The sequence below is a fragment of the Podarcis pityusensis genome (genome assembly GCF_964106645.2).
Source record: "Podarcis pityusensis genome assembly, chromosome: 8".
NCBI classification, from domain to species: Eukaryota; Metazoa; Chordata; class Lepidosauria; order Squamata; family Lacertidae; genus Podarcis; species Podarcis pityusensis.
The window spans coordinates 26,412,425-26,435,830 of NC_138033.1; the positions used below are offsets into that span (position 1 = coordinate 26,412,425).

At 41.7% G+C, this 23,406-nt stretch overlaps 1 protein-coding gene across 9 annotated transcripts; it reads right to left on the bottom strand.

Moving 5' to 3' along the window:
* Positions 1–1,499: 1,499 nt before the first annotated feature.
* On the bottom strand, positions 1,500–23,307 carry MTFR1L (mitochondrial fission regulator 1 like). 9 transcript variants are annotated; one of them, XM_081016835.1, is made up of 9 exons: positions 23,077–23,223; positions 20,169–20,528; positions 17,567–17,660; positions 15,639–15,743; positions 13,393–13,502; positions 12,072–12,283; positions 8,107–8,419; positions 3,297–3,339; positions 1,500–1,900 (listed from the first exon to the last, which is right to left on the bottom strand). In XM_081016835.1, exons 3-8 carry the CDS (start codon positions 17,579–17,581, stop codon positions 3,306–3,308), a joined length of 789 nt encoding a protein of 262 aa, XP_080872961.1. In that variant the 5' UTR covers positions 17,582–17,660; positions 20,169–20,528; positions 23,077–23,223; the 3' UTR covers positions 1,500–1,900; positions 3,297–3,305. The 9 variants fall into 9 exon arrangements, with proteins under 9 accessions (XP_080872961.1, XP_080872957.1, XP_080872955.1 ...); XM_081016831.1 differs by lacking the exon at positions 3,297–3,339 and adding an exon at positions 18,496–18,575; XM_081016829.1 differs by lacking the exon at positions 3,297–3,339 and adding an exon at positions 18,788–18,821.
* Positions 23,308–23,406: the final 99 nt, after the last annotated feature.

A 23,406-nucleotide genomic window follows, 5' to 3' on the forward strand; every position in this document is an offset into this window, starting at 1 on the left:
ATATATAAAACCTTGAATGATCTGCCAAACAGGCCACATTAACAGAGGACACAGCTTAGGCAGGTTAAGTGACAGCATGTCAATCGCTCACCTTACAACTTAAGCCTCTACAAGCTTTTAAGAAAGGCTGCTGACTTCTCTAAAGTTAACTGAGTCCCTTTCAGACCCACACATTAGCACTAATGCGTGCAAAAATCCTCTCCTCGTCCCTGCGCTCTCCCAAAGGACTGGACAGGAGTTCTGAGTGCAGCCATTACTTTGAGAGGCTGCTGTCAAACGTTAAGAAGGGAGACCTGATTTCAAAATTAACTCTGAGGAAGGTCAGGGGTCAAAACTGCCCATTCAATGAGTTCTTAACCTCACCCACCTACAAGGCTCTTGTGAGAAAAATGCAGAAAGAGGAACCCTGCTCTGCTACATGGAAAACGTGATGCACCAGATTCAGAACCGTGGCTTAAAGAAAATGGCAGTGATGCTCCTAGAGCTGTATAGAGGACAGAGGCACAATATAACTGCTTACGGTATCTGTCATTGCTCTTAAATATAGAATAAACAGTGGCTGAGAAGGTCCCCATGAGTTTAAACACAACCCTACCTTTAACAGACAAAATCCAATCCTGCTGCTTATTCCGTAATTGCTCTCTGATATTCTGCATTTTTTATCCCTTAATTACAAGCTTTGAAGGAGCCAAGGAACTTAAAAGATAAAATAAATGACGCTCAACCATGTTTGCAGTACAGATGCATCCCCACTTAAGTCAGGGGTGGGAAATTTGTGCCCCACCAGTGGATGACAGACTCCAACTCCCATCAGCCTCAGGCAGCATGACCAAGGCTCAGGGATAATGGGAGGTGTAGTCCAGCAAGAGCTGGAGGGACACAGGCTCCCCACTGCTCTGGGTGCAAAAGCTGGTTTGCTCTTCAAAATCCTACACAAATAAAATAAAAAATACTTCTCACATGAGATACCTTAAGTTCAAAGTTTTTTGGAAGACGCGTCCTTCAGCTACAGTATCAGTTTAGTATCTGCAGGGTAAAAGCAATCTAACTTCCATAGGCAGGCACAGACTGCTACGAGGCTTCTCTCTCCAAGTCAACAAGAGGATGGATTCAGATAGCCATGCTAAAGCTCACTTGTAATGCATGTACTTAATGGGGAGTCAATATTTTCTTACATTGCCCAGACTTTCACTCCTAGGTTTCCCCCAAAAAACACTCTGGAGGGGAGGTAGCCTTGCTAACACTTGGTAAGCATGTGGTTGAATGCTGCAAGTTTACCACCTCTCCACCTGGTTACAAGTGCTATATGGTGTGCCTCCCTTTCCTTGTCAGCCAGTGCTGGAATATCTATCCACTTTGAAAAGGTACTTGATCGCCTTGAAAAGTTAAGTCCGGAGAAATAGGGAAAATGCATCTTTCAATGATTAAATTTTAAAAACATCTCTACCTGAATGTGGAAGGGATACATTTCTATCAGTAAGTTATCACAGGCTTCAGAATTGCAGCAAAATTATGAATAGATCCTTTTTAATTCATCTCGCTACTTTGCTAACAATGCTTCAGTTCAAAATGTGGAAAACCATTTACCTTTTCAAAGTCTCTCTTGGCTGTGTGGAAAACAGCAAATTCACAGTTCTGCTTGGGTAGGAATTATTCCCCCCCTCCAGCACACGCACATTCAGAGCAGAAACCTAATCCCTAAAGGACTTTTGATGTTCAAGGAAGGCAGCCACTGTGGAGAAAGATCTTAGGAGAACGATAATTTACTTTACAAGGTAACCAATGAGCATAATTTTAGTTCTTCTTCATGTTTACATCTTCATCCTTCAAGGCAAACTTTCTTCTTAAAACCTCTGCTATAAGAACTGCAGGATCCTCCTCTTTCAGTAAAGTTCTGTTCCTGAAAGGAGGATACAAGATGAAGGGTATTAACAGGAGTGCAAACCACATTCTGCTCCACCATCCCCAATTGCTTTCTTCAACAGGATTTAAAAAATAAAATAAAGTAAGCTAACAAATTAGTTGTGGTTCAACTGCATGTTTTTCAACAAAGGGGCTATTCTTCCAAATCTCTTACTGGTTTGTGTTTTTTTAATTCTTGTCACCATCAAATCCCATATATTTGATATTAGGTAAACAGTAAAAATAGGAAAGACTTTTAAAAATTACTTCCAGCATACAAGTTTTTACCTAGCAAATTTAGGGCCTTTCTAGAGATTTCGCTGATCCCTAATGATGCCACAGCCATGATTATTTGTGCGACATTCCACATGCACAAATTACAAAATGCACTGGATGCACCAGACATGGCTTCCTCCCCTCGACAGAACTGTCAAGGATAATGCTAGACTGGATTCCTCCAACAGGCTAATTTTCAATGTGCAAGGAACCTTATGTCATGGGGGAGAGGAAGCACCCAATAAAGCAATCTCTCTCTTGCACCCTGAAGTGCTATTCTATTGTCTGAGTAGAATTAGTAACAGTTAGAGAACTTCTCCAAAAAATCTGCAAGGATGAAGCCTACCTTCTGGCAAAAGTACAAAAACCAGGATGAAGCTGGCGCAATAAAGAACAGATTACACACTCAACTCTGTGGAGAACCTTTGGCTCTCCAAATATTGCTGAAATTCAATGCCTATAATTCCCAGCCATTAGCCAGGAATTGCTGGGCTTGATGGGAGTTGGGAGTTCAGCAGCATTTGGGGGCGGGGGGGGGGGAGGTTTCTCATTCCTGTTCTTGCAGAAGCAATTCACCATCTGCTTCTCTGCCCAGCACACTATGCAGAAGTGAAGAGTCACCAATGTCTGTACGCATGGATTTGCAATATGGGCTACTACAGGGTGATGTGTGGAATTTCAAGCGCACAGCAACAACTAAAGTCTCTGAGGTAAATGTATGCGGTTTGCGTGTGCAAAAGAACATTGATTCCTTTATACAATAAGCATCATAAGGATCTGGAATCTGTCCAGTTTTAAATTTTAGCTCTCTTATTTCAAACACGTTTACTCACATCTGTTGTAGCTCTGGTTTTCAACAACCTTACATTCCCCCGATACCTAGATAATTTTGTTTACCAGTTTAATTAACTAGGGGGTGAGGGCGGGAATCCCTATGGGTAAGCAAATGAAAGGCTTCTCTACAAAACGTTATTAATTTTCTCCTGGTAGATTCTTAGGGTGGTGGTTCCCCACCCCCCAAAAAACAACTTAAATATTGATGATTTTAAGCAACATTATTCTGTAAATCTATCAAAAGGACTCCAACCATTTTTCTTCAGTTTTGCTGCATACATTACCAAGTTCCTTCATACTGTGCCAACCTCAAATAGGAGCAGCATGCTTTGGGACAAAGAAAAGTCATTTTGAGCCCAAGAGGCACAGAAGTCATAGGATTTCCTCCATGCAAAAGAACATTTGTATCTTCCTTCATTCCAAAGATGGGAAACTTGTGGTCCTCCAGATGTTGTTGGATTCCCAGCTCCCATTGATCTCAGCCAATGGGGGCAGGAACTGTAGCCCACAACATTTGGAGGGCCACAGGCTCATCATACCGGCTTTGTGACTTTTAACTTGGCAGATTCCTCTCCTCTCTCATGGTAACCATAAGTTGGTAATAAATAATAATAATAATAATAATTTAAAAAAATAAAATCTCTGACACAAAAGCCATTCACTTCCTTGTTCTGTGTGAACCAGTCCAGATTTATTATTTTCCTTTGTTTTCACCATGACTAGAGTATATTAAAACTTACAACATGCATAAGCATGTGATTAAAAAGAAGGGGGCACCTATATATTTACCATTCATTAAGCACCTCATCTATAAGCATGACAATGGGACTCAAGATTTCAAAAGTGGTAAGAAATGTGAACCCTAGGACCCCCACCACATTGCTCCTGAAATTTCAGCCATTAGCATACAGTTCCTAAACTAAAACCCACACCCTGAAAAATTGAAAGGAGGCAAACTGACCCATTTAGTTTAGGGCAAACCATTTCACAAGGATTCTGAATGACAGCAGCACTGCACCTTCCTTTTTTTTTTTTTAAGTGAGTGGCACCACTTGGCTACTTTCGCCCTGACCAAAATGGATTTAATTACAGCTTTCCATTTATCACCATTCTCATCATTTCTTCATAGTCAGCATATGCTGGGTCAAGAGCAAGTCCAAAGTGTTGCACTCATTACACAGTGTCACACCCTGCTTGCTTCTGCAACTTACAGATTAAGGAATGTTATACTCTGATAGCACTTTAGCAACTCAAAGATTCAAGAATAAGCCCAGCTATAGCTACCCACCCGCCATGCTCTAAATTTGTGTCATGCACAGGGAGAAATGCAGTGGTCTGCATTGCTGTAAGACGAAGCAGCTTCAAGGGCAACCCTTGACTCTGCTGTTCTACAAATTCATCTGACAGACACCCACTCTAATTTCTATAACTTCTTGTAATTTATCAGTAAGACTGGCAAAAGCACCAGTAAACTCCTTTTATCTATTCGTCTCTTTGTTTTTCTCACAGATGCTTAGACTAAACTTCCTCAAACTGCTGGCACAATGGATAATGGCAAACCTTTCTGATTCATATTTCATTGTATCAGAGGTTATTCAATTTTATCCGAGGGACCAGTTGTGCAGAGCTGTAGTGCTGAGATCCAGTCCCAACATTCCCGTGGGCATCTGACATGTGTTTGCAACCGTCTCCTCTGCTCAGCAGGATGAGGTTGCACCCAGCTGAACAGTTCTCTCCCATAATAGCCCTTGTCTGCTGCTGCTCACTGCAAAGCACAAAGGGAGGGGGCAGCTCTTAAGCGCCTTAATTCTCTTTGTCTCAGATGTGTCCAGTGGCTTCGCTGCTGTAGCTAGGTATACTCTGCAACATTTGTTGTCCAGAGTTCCTTCCACCCTGCAACGAAGGACACACATTTCTGCCAGGGCAGGGTCCCATTTGCTGCTAAAAAGGGGAAAGCAGGATTTCCTGTTTTCTACTAAGAAGGAAGCTAATTTCATCATTTTACCATGGACTTTCAGCACTCACAATTCAGGTCATTGTGGGTATGGCAAGGAGGGATGTGCACATTATATATGATGCAACTAATGGAATTTGAAGAGACACAAGAGGCAGATTAAAACGGCATTTTTAAAAAGTTCTACAAATCTGGATTGCTTTTTAAAACTGTAAAGATAAGCCTCTTAAAAAAAATATGTAGTGAAAGCCACTGGCCTTAGGGAAGTGGGCTTTAGATGCAAGCTTTGCATTCAGAAACTCCAAGGTTCAATTCCCAGTATCTCCAGTTAAGAAAAGACGGCACAGCTGGACCTCTGCCTGAGACTCTGGGGACCTGCAGCCAATCAGAGTAAACGATACTGGGCTAGATGGAATACGGTAGCTTCCCTATGCTCTTTGGTCCAAACTGGACACTGACAGGGCAAGTCACTTGTATTGATTCACATCCGTGCCACATTTTGGTATAAAAATGAGAGAGCACCTTGATTGAGCTATGCTAAAACTGGCCCCTCTTCCCCCATGCCTTGCTGTATTCCTTTGCGATTGTCTCCCAGTCTAGCTATTTAATAAGAATGGGCCAGGAATTGCTTAAAGTCAAGCTATGTACACTGACTGCCCTAAGGTTGAAGGGATAAATAAATAAAATAAATAAAAAATTGTGAAAAAAGAAACAAATAGTCATGGAGGCAATTGTTGAAAGTATAATTAAAGAAAGAAAAGATACATATGGGTACGTTTACTCGATTATGGAAACTACTGACTCTCTTTTAGAAGAATCATGGTCACAAATATGGGTTTGTGAAACACAGTTATGGATGTAGATAGACTTTCTGCTATTATTTGCTTAAGTTTAGACTTTGTACAAGTTCTGTAAGATCTGAGATTTGAAAATAAAGTCTAATAAAAGAATTAGCAGTTACTTGTTCAAGGAATAACATTGACACGATGATATGAGATGAGATGAGATGAGATGATACGTGTCCAACAAGTGCAAGTACAGCTACATTACGTATTGTTTGGAAGAACAGCAATGCAATTTCCCCGCTACTGGATGTTGTAAGTTACTCAAATCTGAAGGCAAATGAGTCTAACTTTTGAAAGGAGGTAGAGCAATTGCTGCTAATTCTTGCAACAGGTCAAAACAGTAGCGATTGCACCCCTTTTACTGTAACTGAGATTTTTCTTCTTAAAAGTTAATATATAGAGTGGAATAACCTCAACAGCAGAGAAGAGATCAATTTCAGCTTTGAGAATCCTATTCCAGTTTCCAATAAACTCAAGCAAATTTTTTTAGAAAGCTCAAATGAGAATGTGATTCTTCCTTCTGCATAATATTCTGTTCCTTAAGAAACCAGAAGGGACAAACCAAGGGCAGCTGATCAAACAAATTACACTTTAATTCAATGTTTCCATGGTACCTCACTGCTTATTACCAGAATTAAATTGCTCTAACTGGATTGTGCATTAAATGAATAAGAAATATTGTAATTATTGTTAAATGTGCTCCCCTTACTTCCCTCTCTCTAATGAATTCAACTTATGATACCATCTGCCTGTTGAACCCTCCAAACCTCAAGAAACACTATGTTCAAACAGAGTGCAGATGAAACAATAGTGAAAAGTTTAGCTTGAAAGAGGTTTCGATTTTTGCCCAATATTAATGCATAAAAGGGTGTTTTTTTGTTGGAAGGTGGTATATAAATAGTCTAAATAAATAAAACACAAAAACTTGCATGTAAAAAACTATCTATTATTTAGCAAGCATTCCCAGCTTACTGTTTTAGTTATTTATTCTATTGTTCCTCCAGTGAGCTCAGGAGGATATAGATGGATGGGGGTGATCCCTGTTTACCCTTACAACAATTATGTGATAAAGAATGGCTAGCTACTAACCTTAAGAAACAAGTTCAGGTTTTGTTGTTTGGAGCCAATGGCTATAATATGGTTGACTAAGGATTTAAACTAACGTCTCCCTTATCCTGGGATGGAGAAACTGTGGCACCCTGGATCGTATCAGCCTCAATCAGATATAGCCAACCGTCACAGGTGATGGGATTTGTAGTTCAACATCTGAAGGGCCACAACATGCTAATCATGTAATCATATATGCATATATTGTAGCAACCTAGGAAGGCTTCATGCCTAGAAACTTGCAGAACACTTGGCAAGTGGTTTTCTGCTTATCGAAGTACAACATTTTATACCCATCTCCAGAATGACACATAGTGAGGCAATTTTAACCATAAACTGTACAATGGGCAATTTGGGAAGTAGCAGAGGGAGAAGCAGGCAAACAGGAAGAGACAAGGCAAAACCTCCGACCTGTAGCTCTCATGTTACCCTTGTCTCAGCTGCTAGAATAGTAATAATCTCAGCATTTATTTGCAGACCAGTGAGAACAGGAATGGGGAACCTATGGCCCTTCCAAAGGCTGCTGGAGTCCAACTCCTATAACAGAATCATAGAGTTGGAAGGGACACCAAGGTTCATCTGTTCCAACCCTCCGCAATGCAGGACTCCTGACCACAGCCACCCACCCACCTTCTGGTTAACAGTCAAATGCACTGACCCATCAATCCCAGCAAGCATGGCCAATGCTTAAGAGATGAAGGGAGTTGCAGTCCATAGTGTTTTAAGGGCTACAGATTCCCCTTCCCTAGTTTAGAACATTCAGATCTTCAGGGCAGTGGTTATAATAACTTCAATCTGGAGGCAGTTTAGAAGAAGCTACTTGTCTTTTTGACCATGGTGACTAAATTGCCCTGGTAGTCAGGCAAAGAAGCTTTACCAAAACTGATTCTTTTCTTATTAGCCAAAATTGACTGTGATAAGCACAGGCAGGCTAGTAACTTTGGTGAACTGATTTGCACAGTTGTCCTTAGAGATCAATATTGTAGGGCCTATTATAAGAAAGGCTTTAAAAGCCTGTGTTGTGGTGATGCAGGGAAAGTACATAAGAACTAACCCTTGCAAATATCAGTCACAGTGCTAAAGATCAGCAGAGATCACACAAAGCAAAACTGCAAAGCTTCCAATCAGAAAAGAAAGAGAGACACTTTTGGGGATGGAAAAAGAGAAAACAAACAAACAAAAACTTACAAGTCTTTGTTCTGTTTCATCCTATGAATGTCTTTAAGAATGCCCATCATATCGGCAAAACTGCTGGCCTTGGACAGGGACACCGAATCTTCGTCGTCGGAATCCTTTGGGTCTGCTTTACAACATTCAGAGGTTGCAGAACAAAGCATGGAAACAGATGGAAGCTCTGGGCTTTCTAATTCTGCCTCCTCCTCTGTAATGTCACTAATGACAAAGGAAGTTGTAGACTGGAATGAGGATCCAAAACAAGGTAAGGGAGAAGAGACATTTGAACTTCCTGGTGATAATAAATCAGGTGTTAATGAAGTGGAAGCTGGAAAAAAAAAGAACAATACACATTGACATAAACCTAGTGCCAAACTACAGGTTTTATATTCTGCAACAGAACATGTACGCCAAGCCTATAGGCAAACCTCCTGACAAATGGACATCATAAGCCTGCCTCTTGCTTTTACTCAAATGCTGGTTATAATGCTGCAAAAGGGGTGAAGCACTTTTCCATCTCACACCCTCCCATTACAACCACCATCTTCTATATGGCAGTATTTCATTGTATATTGTTAAGATTATCTTGTTCCTGTCTTGCCACCCCAAACACTGAGCATGAAGTTCTCAGAAGAAGCATGTTATTCACTTTATATCACAGATAGGAAGAGAACTGGCCCACAGCCACAGGAGGCCACTTTTGGCATCAACCAAGGCCCATCCCTCGCCTTCCCAGTTAAAACCAACCCAGCCCTGTGCACACAATCACCTCTACTGAATCACTTTCCTTAAGAGCCACCCTTGAGAGGGTGGAAAGCCTAACTCTGAAGCAATTTCAGGAACCAGGATATCTGTCTTTTAGTCTAGAATGACACACATTTGTGAGAGCTCATGTGCCTGGGGTGCAAGATCTCAAATGGGATATCACAGGAGGAGAACAAAGCACATGAGAAGGATTCAGGTTCATTCCCTGGCATTCCAGCTAAAATGGATGGAAAGGTGATGGCAGCAGGTGATGGGAAAGACCTTCCTTTTGTCAAGGCCCTGGAGAGTTGTTGCCAGTCAATGCTGATCTAAATGGACAAATCGCCTGTGCTGGTACAAACACAACTCCTTATCTACGTTCAAAGTCATCCGGTAATATCTTTGGGAAATCTATTACCTTGATGCTCTGTTAAGGGAATATTATGCAACGGTGGCAGTCTGTGATCAGTGCTTCACAACACTGACTTTAGAGTTACGTGCAAACACAACTGTTTTACGAGCTTAGTCATAAGAGGAACTGTGGCTTAACAAACCCAAGAAGCCCCCTCCCCATTTGATCTTCTGGAAGCATCACTGACATCAAAGTGATGTGGGTGGCCCCACCACCCTGTCAAATTTGGTCCATCAGGGGGCGAGGAGATAACATGTGGGCCAGAAAAGGTTCCCCATCCCTGTCATAGGCCATTACAAGAAAAGGGCATGAAGCAGAATGAAGCAGAATGCATCTTCTTTCCTTTTTACTCTTACCTTTATTTCTCCCTCTAACACTCCTCATAGTAAATTTTGGACTGTAAACTTCTCAGGGCATGGACTTTGTCTTTTTGTTTGTTACTCTGTACAGCACCATGCAAATGGTTGGCTCAACAATAATACAAATAAGCAAATTACCGTATTTTTTGCACCATAACACTCACTTTTTTCCTCCTAAAAAGTAAGGGGAAATGTCTGTGCGTGTTATGGAGGGAATGCCTACGGGTGGCATGCCTACGGATTTTCCTCCTCTAAAAACTATGTGCGTGTTATGGTCGGGTGCGTGTTATAGAGCGAAAAATACGGTACATTGTATTAAAAATTAAGCAAAATATTTTGCCTGAAAAACCGGGGATGCAGAAATCATAGGATCCTGGCCATTATAAATTAGAATTTGTGACAAATTCTGTGCAATTTCTTCTAACATTATAGAAGTCTCTCATTTATGTCTGGTCTGTTTATCAAAATGCTGTAAGGGCACACACATTATATAGAAGTGTAATGTTATGAGCTTAAATACAATAAAACCAGTTGATAAAGTTGCCATTCATAAAATGGAACCAAAAAGCACCATAGCATTTTAAAGTGGGTGAGACAGATGCCCGGTTAATAGTAATGGGTAAATAAAACAAAAACTTTGAACCTTTATTTCTCAAAGTACACAAGGAAACATCAGTGTGGGTCTCTTTGGACAGATGGGCCCTGCTTTGTGGCTCCTGCCAACTTTACTTCCTGTGGCAAAGACACCAAGGGCTGGTTCAAACTTAATGATAAACCATAATTTAGAGTTATGTGCTTGAACCGTGGTTAGTCTTCAGTTTGCATGCTCCCCAGCTTCCCTCTTTTGCATGCCAGTAGGAGGAGACGTTAACACTTCTGCCTTGGATTTTAGATTAACCAGGAGTTTATGTATGAATCCAGAAGCCCTGACTAAACTATGGTTAGACAGAACAGGAAAGAACCAAATTGTGGTTGATAATGCTAGCTTGTTCAAGGAACTCTATTTTCAATCAGAAGAGGAAGTTTTCAGCCTCTTCCTCTTGGCATGCAGGAGAATGGTGTGTCCACACGCCACCATGAGGCTCACTACAGCTGATGCACATGATACTCAATTATGGTTCAGCTATATGTCCAAGTCAGTGCTGAGTATGGCCTCCTCTGATTTAGGGAACGGATGGACAAACAAGGGTATGAAATGTGTGTGTCAAACTTTTGAAAATTAGTGCAGACTTCATTTATCTAATATAGTAATAGCTTGAATAATATTTTTAAACAAGCAATGATTTTGGAATTTTACTGTCCCTTTTAAAAAAAAAAACCTGCTGTAATCAAATAGATTGATATGCACTGGCAAAGACCAATAAAAGTTTTTGCTACAAAACCTGCTTTAGGGAGGGAAACCAACTGCCGAAATGATTTACTGACTGTGGGATATCTAAAATTAAGCACATAAGCTTGGTAGGTAGAACACCTTTTGGCCCCAAGGAATAATGCCAAAGCTACATGATGGAGAAAAACCACACAATGTCTAATATCAACAGCTACTCAGGTGATGGGCCTAGATATACAACTAATATCAGGAAAGAATAAGAACTTCCCACCTTTCAAGCTATACTGTGCTATTAGAGTGATCTTTTAAAGCTGCCAGACTATAATTGCTTGGCACTTTATCTAGTCTAACTGTGCTCCATGCTCTTCATAGTCTTGCCCTTACAAAATACACATTTCAAATGTGGCCATTACACAATTCAACATTATGTCTGAATACCTAACCCTAATTGCCTGTGAGTCGCAGGTTCCCTACTGCTGTGGCACTGCAGTGAAAAGGGGCAAAGTTTTCTGGTACCCTCTCAACATGGAATAAAGGCAGCAGCCATACAAGAAAGTTAAGGAAATTTGTGGAATGAGGTCAAACAAAGGAAGGTGGCAGGCAACACCTGCATATGTTGCTCCCTCTCATGTGTTCCAAATTTAAACTAGTCATATCTACACCATTTTGTTAACAACCTGACTCTTCACCAGGAGAGACAGCAAACCCTTACTGCACTTCCCAAGTGAATCTCCAAACTTACTATGTACTTGTCAAACATGACACACAATTCCAAGGGCTGTATCCAATACTAGTCCTACTCAGAGCAGACCCACTGAAATTAATAAGCAAAACTTTGGTCACTTAATTTTAATGTGTTTGTTCTGAGTAGAATCTCCACCCCAAATTAGAAGAGAACAGGACAAAACATGCATCATGCTTTCTCCACAATAAAAAAAACAAATTTTTACCATCCTCTCTGCCACAACTTCTGGTTATCAAAGTGGAAATATAATTTCCAAGTTGTTTGCTCATCTGCTGTATCCACTCTTGTAGGCTTGCAAACGCTTACACACCCACCCACACCCACACCATTTCAAATTTGTGCACAAGATTTTGAGACGTTTCCTCTGAGCGCTTGATGCTGGGTACCTACCTGACTCTGCTGATACAATCTTAGCAATCTGACTACGCAGATGGCTCAGTTCATCTTGGAGTTCTGTTGTCCGACTCAAAGCGGGTAAACCTGGTTTCTTCAAAGCCAGCAGCTTTTCTTCTTGCTTTCTCAAATTTGGGACAGAGGCATTCCGCTGAATAACGAAAAGTGGCGTGGGCTTCCATTTGTGCTTTAGTGGACGAGTGTCTGTCCTACAAGTCAAGATCCCAGAAATTCAAATGAAACTGGCCCCAGTGAATAATAGTAGTCCATGCTCATTATATCATACAAAGTGTGCTAGCTGTGACTGGCCCTTCTCTCATCACTACAGGACCCCATTTTTAGCTACCCATTAGTCTCTTTTCTCTCTCATTATTTATCTCTCAAATTCCCATCACTTCAAGCCAACCTGAATATGTACCCATGGTGCAATGTTTTCTTAGACAACACTATCCCTAATTCAAGTTCATAAAGACATGAAGAAGTGTTTAACCAAATTTTACTCCGTGTAGACTCACTGAAATTAGTGAACATAACTAAGGGTGGAGTTCAACTAACTTCTATTCAGAGCACATCAATTGAAATAGACCTAACTTAGTCAAGTCCATCAATTCCAATGGTTCTACTTTGAGTACGCCTAGCATGAAATTCCACCCTAAATTAGGTTCATTAATTTCAATAGCATTACTCTTGAGTAAAATTTAAGTCTTAAAGCAATGAAAGACGGGTGGTATTTAAGACAATAAAAAAGGCTTAAGACAGCCTAGACACCACCTACAGAGCTTTGAAACCACCTGAAAATAGTATTTTCCAATAGAAGCAGTTCAAAACTGAATCATCTTGCATGTATGAATTAGCCCTTATTCCTCTTTGTTTGCCTGCTGCCACTTCACAATCCATATATTGGTGTGTCCTACAAATGCCTTCTGTACCTGCCTAAACCTTTTAAGTAGCTCAATTCTTCATGCAGGATTTTCTCCTACACCAATAGCTCCCCCTAGCACTTTGTGTAAGAGTCAACTTCTAATTCAGTGTCACTCTTTCTTCAACATGAGCACCAATGGTCCCCTACTCCGGGTTTATGACCTTACATGAATATCCCTTAGGTCTGGAGCACCTCTCTGGCTACCAAGATATATGAAAAAGTTTTTTTCCCCCCCTCTCTCTGAAATGGCACCCATGCCTCATTACCTTGAAAGACCTACTATTAAAAGAAAGATAAAGATAGGAAGCCACCTCAATATTGCCCTGTTTCCAGCAATAACTGACCAAGAAAGGAAGAAGTCAGGAGGCATGAGAAGAAAAGGAGAAAGGGTTGTACCTGACTCTAGCATATGTTTCTTCGTCATCTGAAGCTATCCATGCTACGTCTGCCAGAGTGGGGACAGGGGGCGTGTCATTTAAATAAAGATCTGAAACATTAGGTAATTCCTGAGGAACAGAAAGGAAAAGAAAATAGCATTATCATGGGGCTGTACAATCATTTTTTGATCAGTTCTGACTTAAGGAGAGAGACGGGACCTGCAGCAAAATGCAATATTTCTTCATTACCCAACAGGTGTGATCTGAGTCAGGATTCTAGCCAGCCAGCCATGACCTCCTTCAGGATACCATGAGCCATTACAGACCCAAGCAACCCAAACGACTCCTTTCAGTTTGCTTTGCCATTTTTCTTTTCCAGCTGTCACTTAACATTCCCTGGATCCTGGTGTCCATTCAGTACATGCAGGGGTGGAAAAGGCTTTGCACCTTCTCACCCTTTAAAATATATATATATATTGCCTTGGGCGAACCTTGGGGTTCCCCTGAGCTTGCCAATACCTCCCCCTTTTCCCTGATTTGGCTCCATCTCTGTTGGTACAGCGGCACTGATTCCACTATTAGAGGGAGTGATGTGTGGGCAACTTGTTCAGCACCAACAATCATGCTACAGATCATTTAGAGGCTGTAGCTAATTTGCATCAACTTGAAGGTTGGATGCTCCTCTGAGGTGTCACGTGGGACTAGAGGAGATCATGCGCTAGACAAACAATTAGCCAAACCTAAGTGAGCAATGATAGGTTATTCGCAAATTTATGATTTCCAAAAGGGATACATCGTGCACACATTTTAATACTTTATAAGCAGCCCTCCAAGCATCTCTGTGTTACATAGGAGTTGGAAAAGTGGCCTATGTATGGCCTCTGAAGCCTACAATAGTGCAAGTGGCAAGAAGATGAGGTAATGAGTTACTACAACACAACATAACTATCTACCTTTTTGCAAGCTTCTCAACAGCTGGAGAAATTAATGCTGTAGTTCAGGAGCCTCATGCAGCAGAGGTTATGTAGAACTGCCTACTTTCTTTGCTATTAGGTATCCCAGGCTAAGCTCTCTTGCTTGACAGCTGGGAAGACATACTAACCCCTAGCCCCAAAGTCTGAGAAGGCAAGAACACACATTATCTGAATTCTAAGTTTATGGGGTTATAAACAAGTTCTAGTATAGCTAAACACTCCCCACCTACATGACCCGTTAAAATCTCCCCCCCCCTCAAAATAATAATGAGGATGTTAGGACTTGCTTTCTGGTTTCATGTAATTTTCCTATTTACTGTGAGCAACATTGGGCACAGTCCACCCTGGAAACGCAGCGTATAAACTAAAAATAACCTAAACTTGAACTATCAATATACAAACACAAGCATCATCTTGCTAGACAAGCAAGGGTCCTCCCAGTATAGCATTCCATTTCCAACAGTGGCCAGGCAATACACACATTTTGCACCTTTTAGCCACATATGCAGCTCCTTTGCATGAGCCAGCATGCAAACCAACTGAGTCTTCCATTAACTGTAGTTGCCTGTTTCATTTGAACTGCGAAACTATCATTGGCAGCTTTGAATCGAGCCAGGCTTTGTTAACCATGGTTTCCCAGTTCTGACCAAGCACAAAACTATAGCTAGCTGAGGACTTCCTAGAATGAAGAGGCTGTGTCCAAATAAAGTCCGTACATATACCAGCATATGAAGCAGTCATTAAGGCAAAAAGTATTAAAGCTTATGGTAGGACTGTCAAGATTTTAGATCACCAAGCCAAATTTCTCTCAGGAGCTGCACCCCATTTCCCAGGATGCCAGTCCTATATATGCACATTTAGTAGAGTGTAGCTTCCATTAAAGTAAAAGAAACTTCTTTTTGAGAAAACATGAACAGTACTGGGCTATAAATAAGAGTGCTATAGAACCCTACATCAAGAAATCGTATGCCAACATATCCTAAAGGGTAGCAAAAAGAATTTGTTTAGTTAGAAGCATGCTACACTTCCTATGCAGGTCCTGAAAGTCACAAGCTACACTTATTTCATTACAGGAAAAAGTCATTAAAATACGGGCTTGAAAGTGGCTAAAAACCATCAAACCACTGCTAGAATAGTAATTATTACCTTTCTACGAAGAATTCTGACAGACTGACACGTAGCAATAAAAAGAAACTTCTTTTTTTAAGAAAAGCAAGGCTGAAGAGCAGGGCTCCGCATTTAAACCTGCCTTGAACAGGTGTGCAAATTCATCTGAACTTCAGTATTTTACCTGGAAGCATGCTCTAGGACACGGCTTCAAAGGAAGGTTTGTCCCAATCTTTCTCACAAAGCTGCGTGCCGAGCCATAAGGTTTGTTCTGCCAAATTGGGACAGTCTGAGGGTCGAAACAAAACACGTAATGATATTTTTAACCAATAATCAGTAGTTCAGTTTTTAGATAGTCTCCCTCATTTTGTGGATGAAACTGTGAATAGCCCAGGCCCAGAGGAATAGAAGCACAGCAATTGCTGCGCTGTGCAATTTACCGGGTTTTACAGTAGACACAGAGCCCCAGGAGAGAGATCAGAAGCCTGTGAGAGATCAGAACCCCATCACTCCAGTATAAAGGGACCTGGGAGAACCTGCTGAACTGGTCATTGCATCTACCCCTGCCAAACAGTTGACAGAAGCTTTTTGCAGTCAGTTTGTTATTGGGAGAGGCCACCAAAACCATCCCATACAGACACCTGTGCTAATGAACTAGCAGACTGCTGCAAGGGTTTCCACTCTGACCACATTCTATCCTGTCATGTATTGCACCCTCTCTAACACCAATACTATGTGCAGGAACCTATTTCTGTATGCTGATCACAACCAATCAATGGCAAGGGCTTTGAAGGAGGCCTAAATAATACAAACCATGCAATTTTGATAGTAAAAAATTAAGAGGTGTCTGCCTTGACACAATTCTGGGAATTGTGGTTTGAATCCATTATTTTAAAATGTTTTCCTTGCTAGAGTGGCTAAGGTCACTTTGTTTAAAGTAAGAGAGAACTTCTGTTTAATCCATTAAGAAAGTTGTCAACAGCTGGTACTATAAATACACCCCTACATACCTTGGGGCCTAGGCCACCTGTCAGTTTGTCTATTACATTTTTTAATGTTTATTTTTCATGCTATTACTGATGCCCCAAGGCTGCGAAACACATTTCTGATAAAACAGACACTAAGCTGACTTCTCATTTTAAGTAAAAGAGTTTATACCTTGATTTACAAATGCTTTGCTAGAAAATGGGTAAAAAACCTGGGACCTTCCAGATGTTGTTTAATTCCAACTCCCATCAGCTCCAGTCAGCAAGCCCAATGGTCAGTGCTGATGGGATCTATAATCCAGTAACATCTGGACAGCAAAAGGATCTCTGCTGGTGCTAAAATATATACTGCTGAAAACGTGGACTAGGCTACATGAAGGAGGAAAGTCCAAGCATTCACTTCACCACAGGAGATTTATTACTTTGACCCTCCAGATGTTGCTGAACTACAACTCCCATCATCCATGGTCACTGGCGATGCTTGCTGGGGCTGATGGGAACTGTAATGCAATGACACTCTGGCACCACATAGTCTAACAGATTTAGCTACATGATGTCATCACTAAGTTCCAAACACATTGCTCTAAGGGTGTCCAACCAGGCTAGCATACCCCATTTGTCAATTTGCACTGCGACAATTAAAAAAGCATGAGACAAAACAAGGAATCGGCCCATTTGCCTCAGCAATGGGGACGCGTTCCCTCCTTATTTCACCTAACGTACGTTCAGACTGAGAGCCACCCCTGGAAAAAAATGGGTGCAAGCTTTTAACTTTCTCACTTTTGGGGAGCTTTGCAATAGAAAACTGTCACGTGGGCAGGCACGATTATACACACTGAACACAAGAACATTATTATTATTATTATCATCATCATTTTACAAAAGTACAGTTTTCAAAGATGCCCAAGAGATTTCGGAAATTGAATTCCAACAATGTTCAGTTGGATTTAAGGATGATTTCAGTGTCTCATGAGCAGCAGAAATTGTATAGACCCTGGAAAGAAAGCCTAATTCAGAAGAGCCATATTCTCAAAGTGAACAGTATGTTTTGGAAAACACAAGCTTTAAAGGTCTTCAATATTGCAAAAGTAAAAATAAAAAATGATGTTAACAGCTGTGTACTTACTGAATCTGCTTCCATCTCTGACCAAACAGGAACAAGTAAGTCAAAGGTCAAAACTGCAGCTCCAGATTGTGCACTAGCTTCATAGTATTCCACCCTTGGAAGAAAATTATCTGCTCATTATGAACATAGACAAGGGCACGTTCTAAATTTGTCTCATTAAAGCGGATAAGCAGTGATACGAAGAATCCCAATTACATCTTAAGCAGTTATGTAACTGTATTCTAGGATTAAACTAGCTCACAGACTTAAGAGTCAGGCAGAATATCATCAATTATGTAGTTCACCATACACATGGTGCAGCAGAATGCACTCTACAGAAACTGTTCCTGGCAGGCACATATAATGTCTTAAAACCTAATGCAACTGATTTTGCAAATTCCCGGGGTAGTTAACTTCACTGCCCAACAATTGCTACAATCAGAACGAGGCAAGGGTGCCCTCTAAATGCTATTAGACTACAATTCCCATCCGACCCTGCCAGGATGACCAATGAATAGGGATGATGGGAGTGGTAGTCCAAGAACTTATGGAAATGACCACATTGACTATCCTTGTGTTTGAATATTATCCTGGTAGAAGGACTAATGTTTCAAGCAGAAAGACAAATGTCTTCTTTAAGGAGAGCTAAGCCACCCTTCTGGCCAGCAAACGGCTGGTTGCCCTTATAACCTTGCAGCAGATAATGAACAAGTGGTACCCTAATGAACCTTCCATCAAGATGGAACTTAGTTAGGAAATATGCATCAAATAGTTCAGTAACCACAATGGAAACTGGGACTTTTGAGTCAGCAGCTCCGCCACAGATATACTACAATTTCTGAAGATTCTCCTCCAGTTTTCTCCCTTTGTAACCAGCCTACCAAGCATACAATCCAACCTAAGCATTAATAATCTGTCAAAGGAATCACAATAGGGTAAGGCTGATGCACCTAAATTGTCTGAGTCTGTTAGATTTGGATGCTGACAGTAGATTTCTTCACAACAGAGGGATGATGCAGGGCCTTTCTTCCTTTTAGTCTCCCTCTACCCTTTTAAACGGAGATATAAGAATTAGAGACCCCAGAGAAGATGGCAAGCGCTGCTGAAGAATTACAGCATTCCCTTCTCTAAAAATGGGACTCACAGGACAACCAAAAGAAATTCAGCTGTTTCTCATGATGGAGTTGTTAGGTGATGTCACATTCACCACAAATGTATATAGAACAAATCAGCAATCCACACCTTTGTAGTTGTTCCCACTTTCATACGATTGACTCTGCAGAAAGAAAAACCCATTTACTTACCAAGACAGGGGTAAAACCCTAAAGTTTTGAAAGAATAAGAGACCACCAGGAATTGCCTATGGGAAATATATTTCAAAAGTATCTACTCAGCTGTTTAGAACATATTGTATTCCAGTTTCTCCCCTTTCAGCTATTTGTTTGCATGCTGCCCAATAACAATTTTGCCATTTCTACAACCAACCAGATAAGCAAGGTATAAAGCTTCTCAAAGGTGACGTAAATTCCGATTTCACCAAATTTCACTAGAGACTAGACCAATTTGGTTTTGGAGATCTACTTGGAAAACAAACTCATCCTCTGAAGGATATTTATTGGCCTCTACAAAAATAAGACCACTGATGTGGGGCAGAAAAGTTTCCAAAAAAGATTGTTTTCCAGTGCTCTGTTTTTCTGCAGAAATTCTTCTGTTTCCCAAGTTAATTAGTAACAGTGAATAGATGCCAACTGCAAATAAAATTTAGACAAGCTTGGAAGTTTCAACATCTTTAGCTTTTGTTACCAAATACAAATAGCATAAACTTGTTAAATCAAATAATTTCCCAAGGCATCAGGAAAGCTTCCAGTGCAAATTAACCTGATTTGCATAGGAAATATTTTTATATCAAAACTTTCCAGAATTATGCACCACTGGGCAAGACTAGAGTAGGATACAGTATCCTACAATACTTTTAACATTTGCCATGAGAAATTGCATATACTGTCTTACATATCTTACATATAGTCTACTACAAGTAAGCAGCAGTGATCACACATGAGAACATTTAGCCCTTAGATCCACTGATCTGTATTACAAGTTTTATCTGAAGTGATTACAAATGAAACATTGTCCAGATTTAATACAGCTTGCCAGCTCTGAGCAAAAAGGCACTGGCTTGCATATGACTATTGGGTTCAAATCCCAATAGAGCCACCAGAAGCAAAAAACAGCTTTCAACCTAAGCTTGTCCATGTTTAAAGGGGAAACAATAGCCACATGCATCACAGCTATGAAGTATGACTGTAATGCACTTTATACAAGTGCTACAGAAAGCAATATGACCATTAATAATATTTTATAAATAACCTTACCACTAACAGTGCTAAGTGCTCTGCAAAAAAATTATAAACTGTCCCTGTACAAGCACCCTAAAAGGAAAATGCAAGGTATGTGAGGCAGGAAAGGAAAAGAGTCTACACTGGGAAAAGACAGGGTAAAGGCACTTCAATGTAAAAACAAGAGTGTCAGGTGGAAGGAAATTCCAGTTATAGTGGGTTGCAAGGAGGAGAAAGCAAACAAGGAAAAGTGATGGTAATATTAGGTCTAATTAAAAGATTGGTACCTGCATCAATAAGATCTCCCAGTGTGCTAACCAATGACTTTCTAGTTTCCTCTTATGTTTGTTACATTCTTCAGAAGAAAAAAGCCACCAAAATTTCTTCCTCAGCAGCAACAGGTCTGATAAAAGTGTTAGAAAGCTGAGCCTTCAGCAGCCTCCTCTGCTCTGAGACAAGGTCAACAGACTGGCACACACGGCTAATGATATCACAACTCAGCCAACCAAGGATAACCATGCATGACAGCGATGGGCTCTTTGGCAAGTCACTCAGCCAGAGGCGTTAAGTAGAGTTGTTGCTTATCTACCCCCAGCTCACATGCTGTTTATGTTGAGTGAAGGCACTGTCTGCACAGGAGCCTGCAGCTTAAAGAAGAGAAGCCAGAGAGAGATTTAACAAGGTCAGTAGCAGGAACAGCAGATCAGAGATTAAAATCTATTGCTGAGGACAAATCAACTGCTTTCTCAGCTGAAAAATCAAAATGCACTCACATTTCGCTCACTTTACACTGGTGAATGGGGAAGGAGGGGGTGTTTCTCTCTTTGTGTGTGTAAGGATTCTCGACTTGTATGCTTGAAGTGCTCTCCAACCTTGTCTATTGAAGGAGGAGTGGGCCCAACTGTATAGCGCACAGAACTGTCTGAATGGCCCACTTCCACCTTCTTAAACCTGTCTGGATGCTTTTGGGCCTCTGCTCTGTGTCCATATGAGGTATGGCCTGGTGGGCAACAGAGGCAGGGCATTCTCAGAGGTGGAACTCAAGTTATGGAACTCCATACCACAGCAAGTCTGCCTAGCTGTCTCTTTATGTGCCCTTAGGCATCTGCTTTAAAACAGTTTTGTTTTATATGTGCTTTTTAATAATGCACTCTGAGCAACAAACATAGAACCAGTAGATGCAGTTTTAGTCAATGTATTTTTGTCTTGTTTTTTTATTGCTGTTCAACCGAGTTGTTTTAAGAAAGCTTTGAATTGCCTAGGTAGCGTTGTTTTCAAGTGTAATGGTGGGGTAGATATGTTTTAACAAATAAACACTTGAAAAAGAAAAATCATAGTTATAGCTCCTTAAGATATGAGAGGCAAAGTGCCCTCTGCATCGAATCACTTTGGTCCAGGAATTCCCAAATTTTGCCATGAGAGGGGCTGAACCATACTGAGAATTTATGTTACTATACTGGATGCATCTATCAGTTTTCAACAGCCCTGCATCTAAGCACTGACCTGGTAGCCACAGGTGACATCTCCTCTCCTTTCTATCAACCAGTGTCTAGTGCTAGTAATGGGCTGGATGAGGGTGAACAAACTGAAGCTTAATCCAGACAAGCCAGAGGTGTTTGTGGTCAGTTGAAAGAAAGATCAGGGAATAGGGAATTGACCTGTGGTGGGTGTTACTCTTCCCCTAAAAACTCAGGTTTGCAGCTTAGGTGTACTCTTGGTTTTGGCAGTTGCCAGGAGTGTGTCTGCACATTTAAAATTAGTGTGCTGCCAGCTGCCTTATGGTGAAGGGTGGGTCATCAGCTCCACTATTACCACTCCATCAACAACCTGATCCCTGTGGGAAACATTTAACAATTTGAGGAAAAAAGACTCTTAAATGCCAAAGACTGAGGACTTACTACTATCAACCTCGCACATTTATTATGCCATTAAGACATTTTACTAAATAATGAATAGGCCTAGCAAGGCTTTTTTTTTTTTTTAAGTAGGTAGGGATAAAGTCCTTTGGTAAGCTATTTTTGGTACAAGGGGCTAATGTTACAATTAACTACACACTTACCTGGGGGAAAGTCCCATTAAACTCAGTGCAGCTTACTTTTGAGGGCATGTGCATACAACTACATTGTCAGGTTGCAATCCTGCACAAGCTTCCAAGAAAAACCAGCAGGTGCTACTTCTGCACAAACATGTTTCAGGCAATTTATATTGTACTCTTCAATTGAATATACTGTACTCAAGGCAGACTGACAGTTTTAAAGCAGGGATAAGCAAGCTGTGGCCATCCAGATGCTCCCATCATCCCTTACAACTGGCCATACTGCCTGGGACTGATGGCAGCTGGAGTTCAGCAACATCACATATTCCCCAGCCCTGTTTTAAAATAAGATAAAATGTGTGTGTGTGTGTGTGTGTGTGTGTGTGTACACAGCACACAGAGAAGAGCATTAAATGGCTCTGCACAATGGATAATCTTATACAAAAGTTATTAATAAGATTCAAGTACAGTATTTGATCTAAAAGCCGTTCCTCCCAGAAGCCCCCAATTTTGTAGTTAGTACTGGAATGCGGAGATAAGAGAATAAATTCTCTATAGCAAAACCAACAAATAATGTTGTGATGCAATTTGAAGACTAAAGCTGCAGTCCTATCCCCATTTGCCTGGGAGCAAGCCCCACCGAATTCAACAAGATTTACTTCTGAGTAGTCATAGTTAGGACTGTGCTGCAACACATTTCCCACAGCGTAACCTTTTCATGGTCTGGAGAGTCTTACTTCATCAGATGCATTTAAGGAAGCAAAGCTGCAGCCCACCCCCCAAAAACCTTGCGCTACGCCATAATAATGCTGTCGGCCTCCTCTAGGGCGCCACACGCCTCTTTTACGGCTTTTGCTGCAACGGACTGCCGCGGCCACCCCTCTGCCCTTCCCTCAAGGCGGAGAGGGGGGAAGGCACTCTGCACCTGCTCAGGGGCACTGCCGTCCATGCTGACGTCACACCGCCCCAAGGGCTGGGCCTTCTAAAAATGTGGGGGGCGGGAGGGAAAGAAAGATGCCAGGCAGGGAGGCCGAGACCCGCCTCCTCGGCCATGACAGAAATTAAAACCCTCCCGGGAAACCCTCCCTCCCTTCGCACGTCCTCCTGACACGCCTCTCCCTGTGACAACCAACGCCGCCGCCTCCCTCTCCGCCGCTTACCCTTCCCTCGGCCTGGAGGCCGTTCCTCGCCCCCCTCGTAGGGGGGCTTTGTGTCGCTTCGGGGTGAGCAGGGGCGACCCGCCTTCGGAAAAAAACAGACGGCGCCGCCGAGTGAGGAGTGGGGGGAGAGAAAAGAAACGCCGCGAGGCGAAGCCGCCGCTTCCCAGCAACCCCGCGTCGCCCTTCCGCTCGGAAACAGCTGCGGCGGCGGCGGAGCCCACCCCTCGGGTCCCTCTCCGCGCATGCGCGCCGTGCGGGAAAGGGGAGGGGAGCCGCGGGAGTTCCCTTCTCTCCGCTTACCTGGGCTGCTCTCCAAGAAAGGGCGGGAAA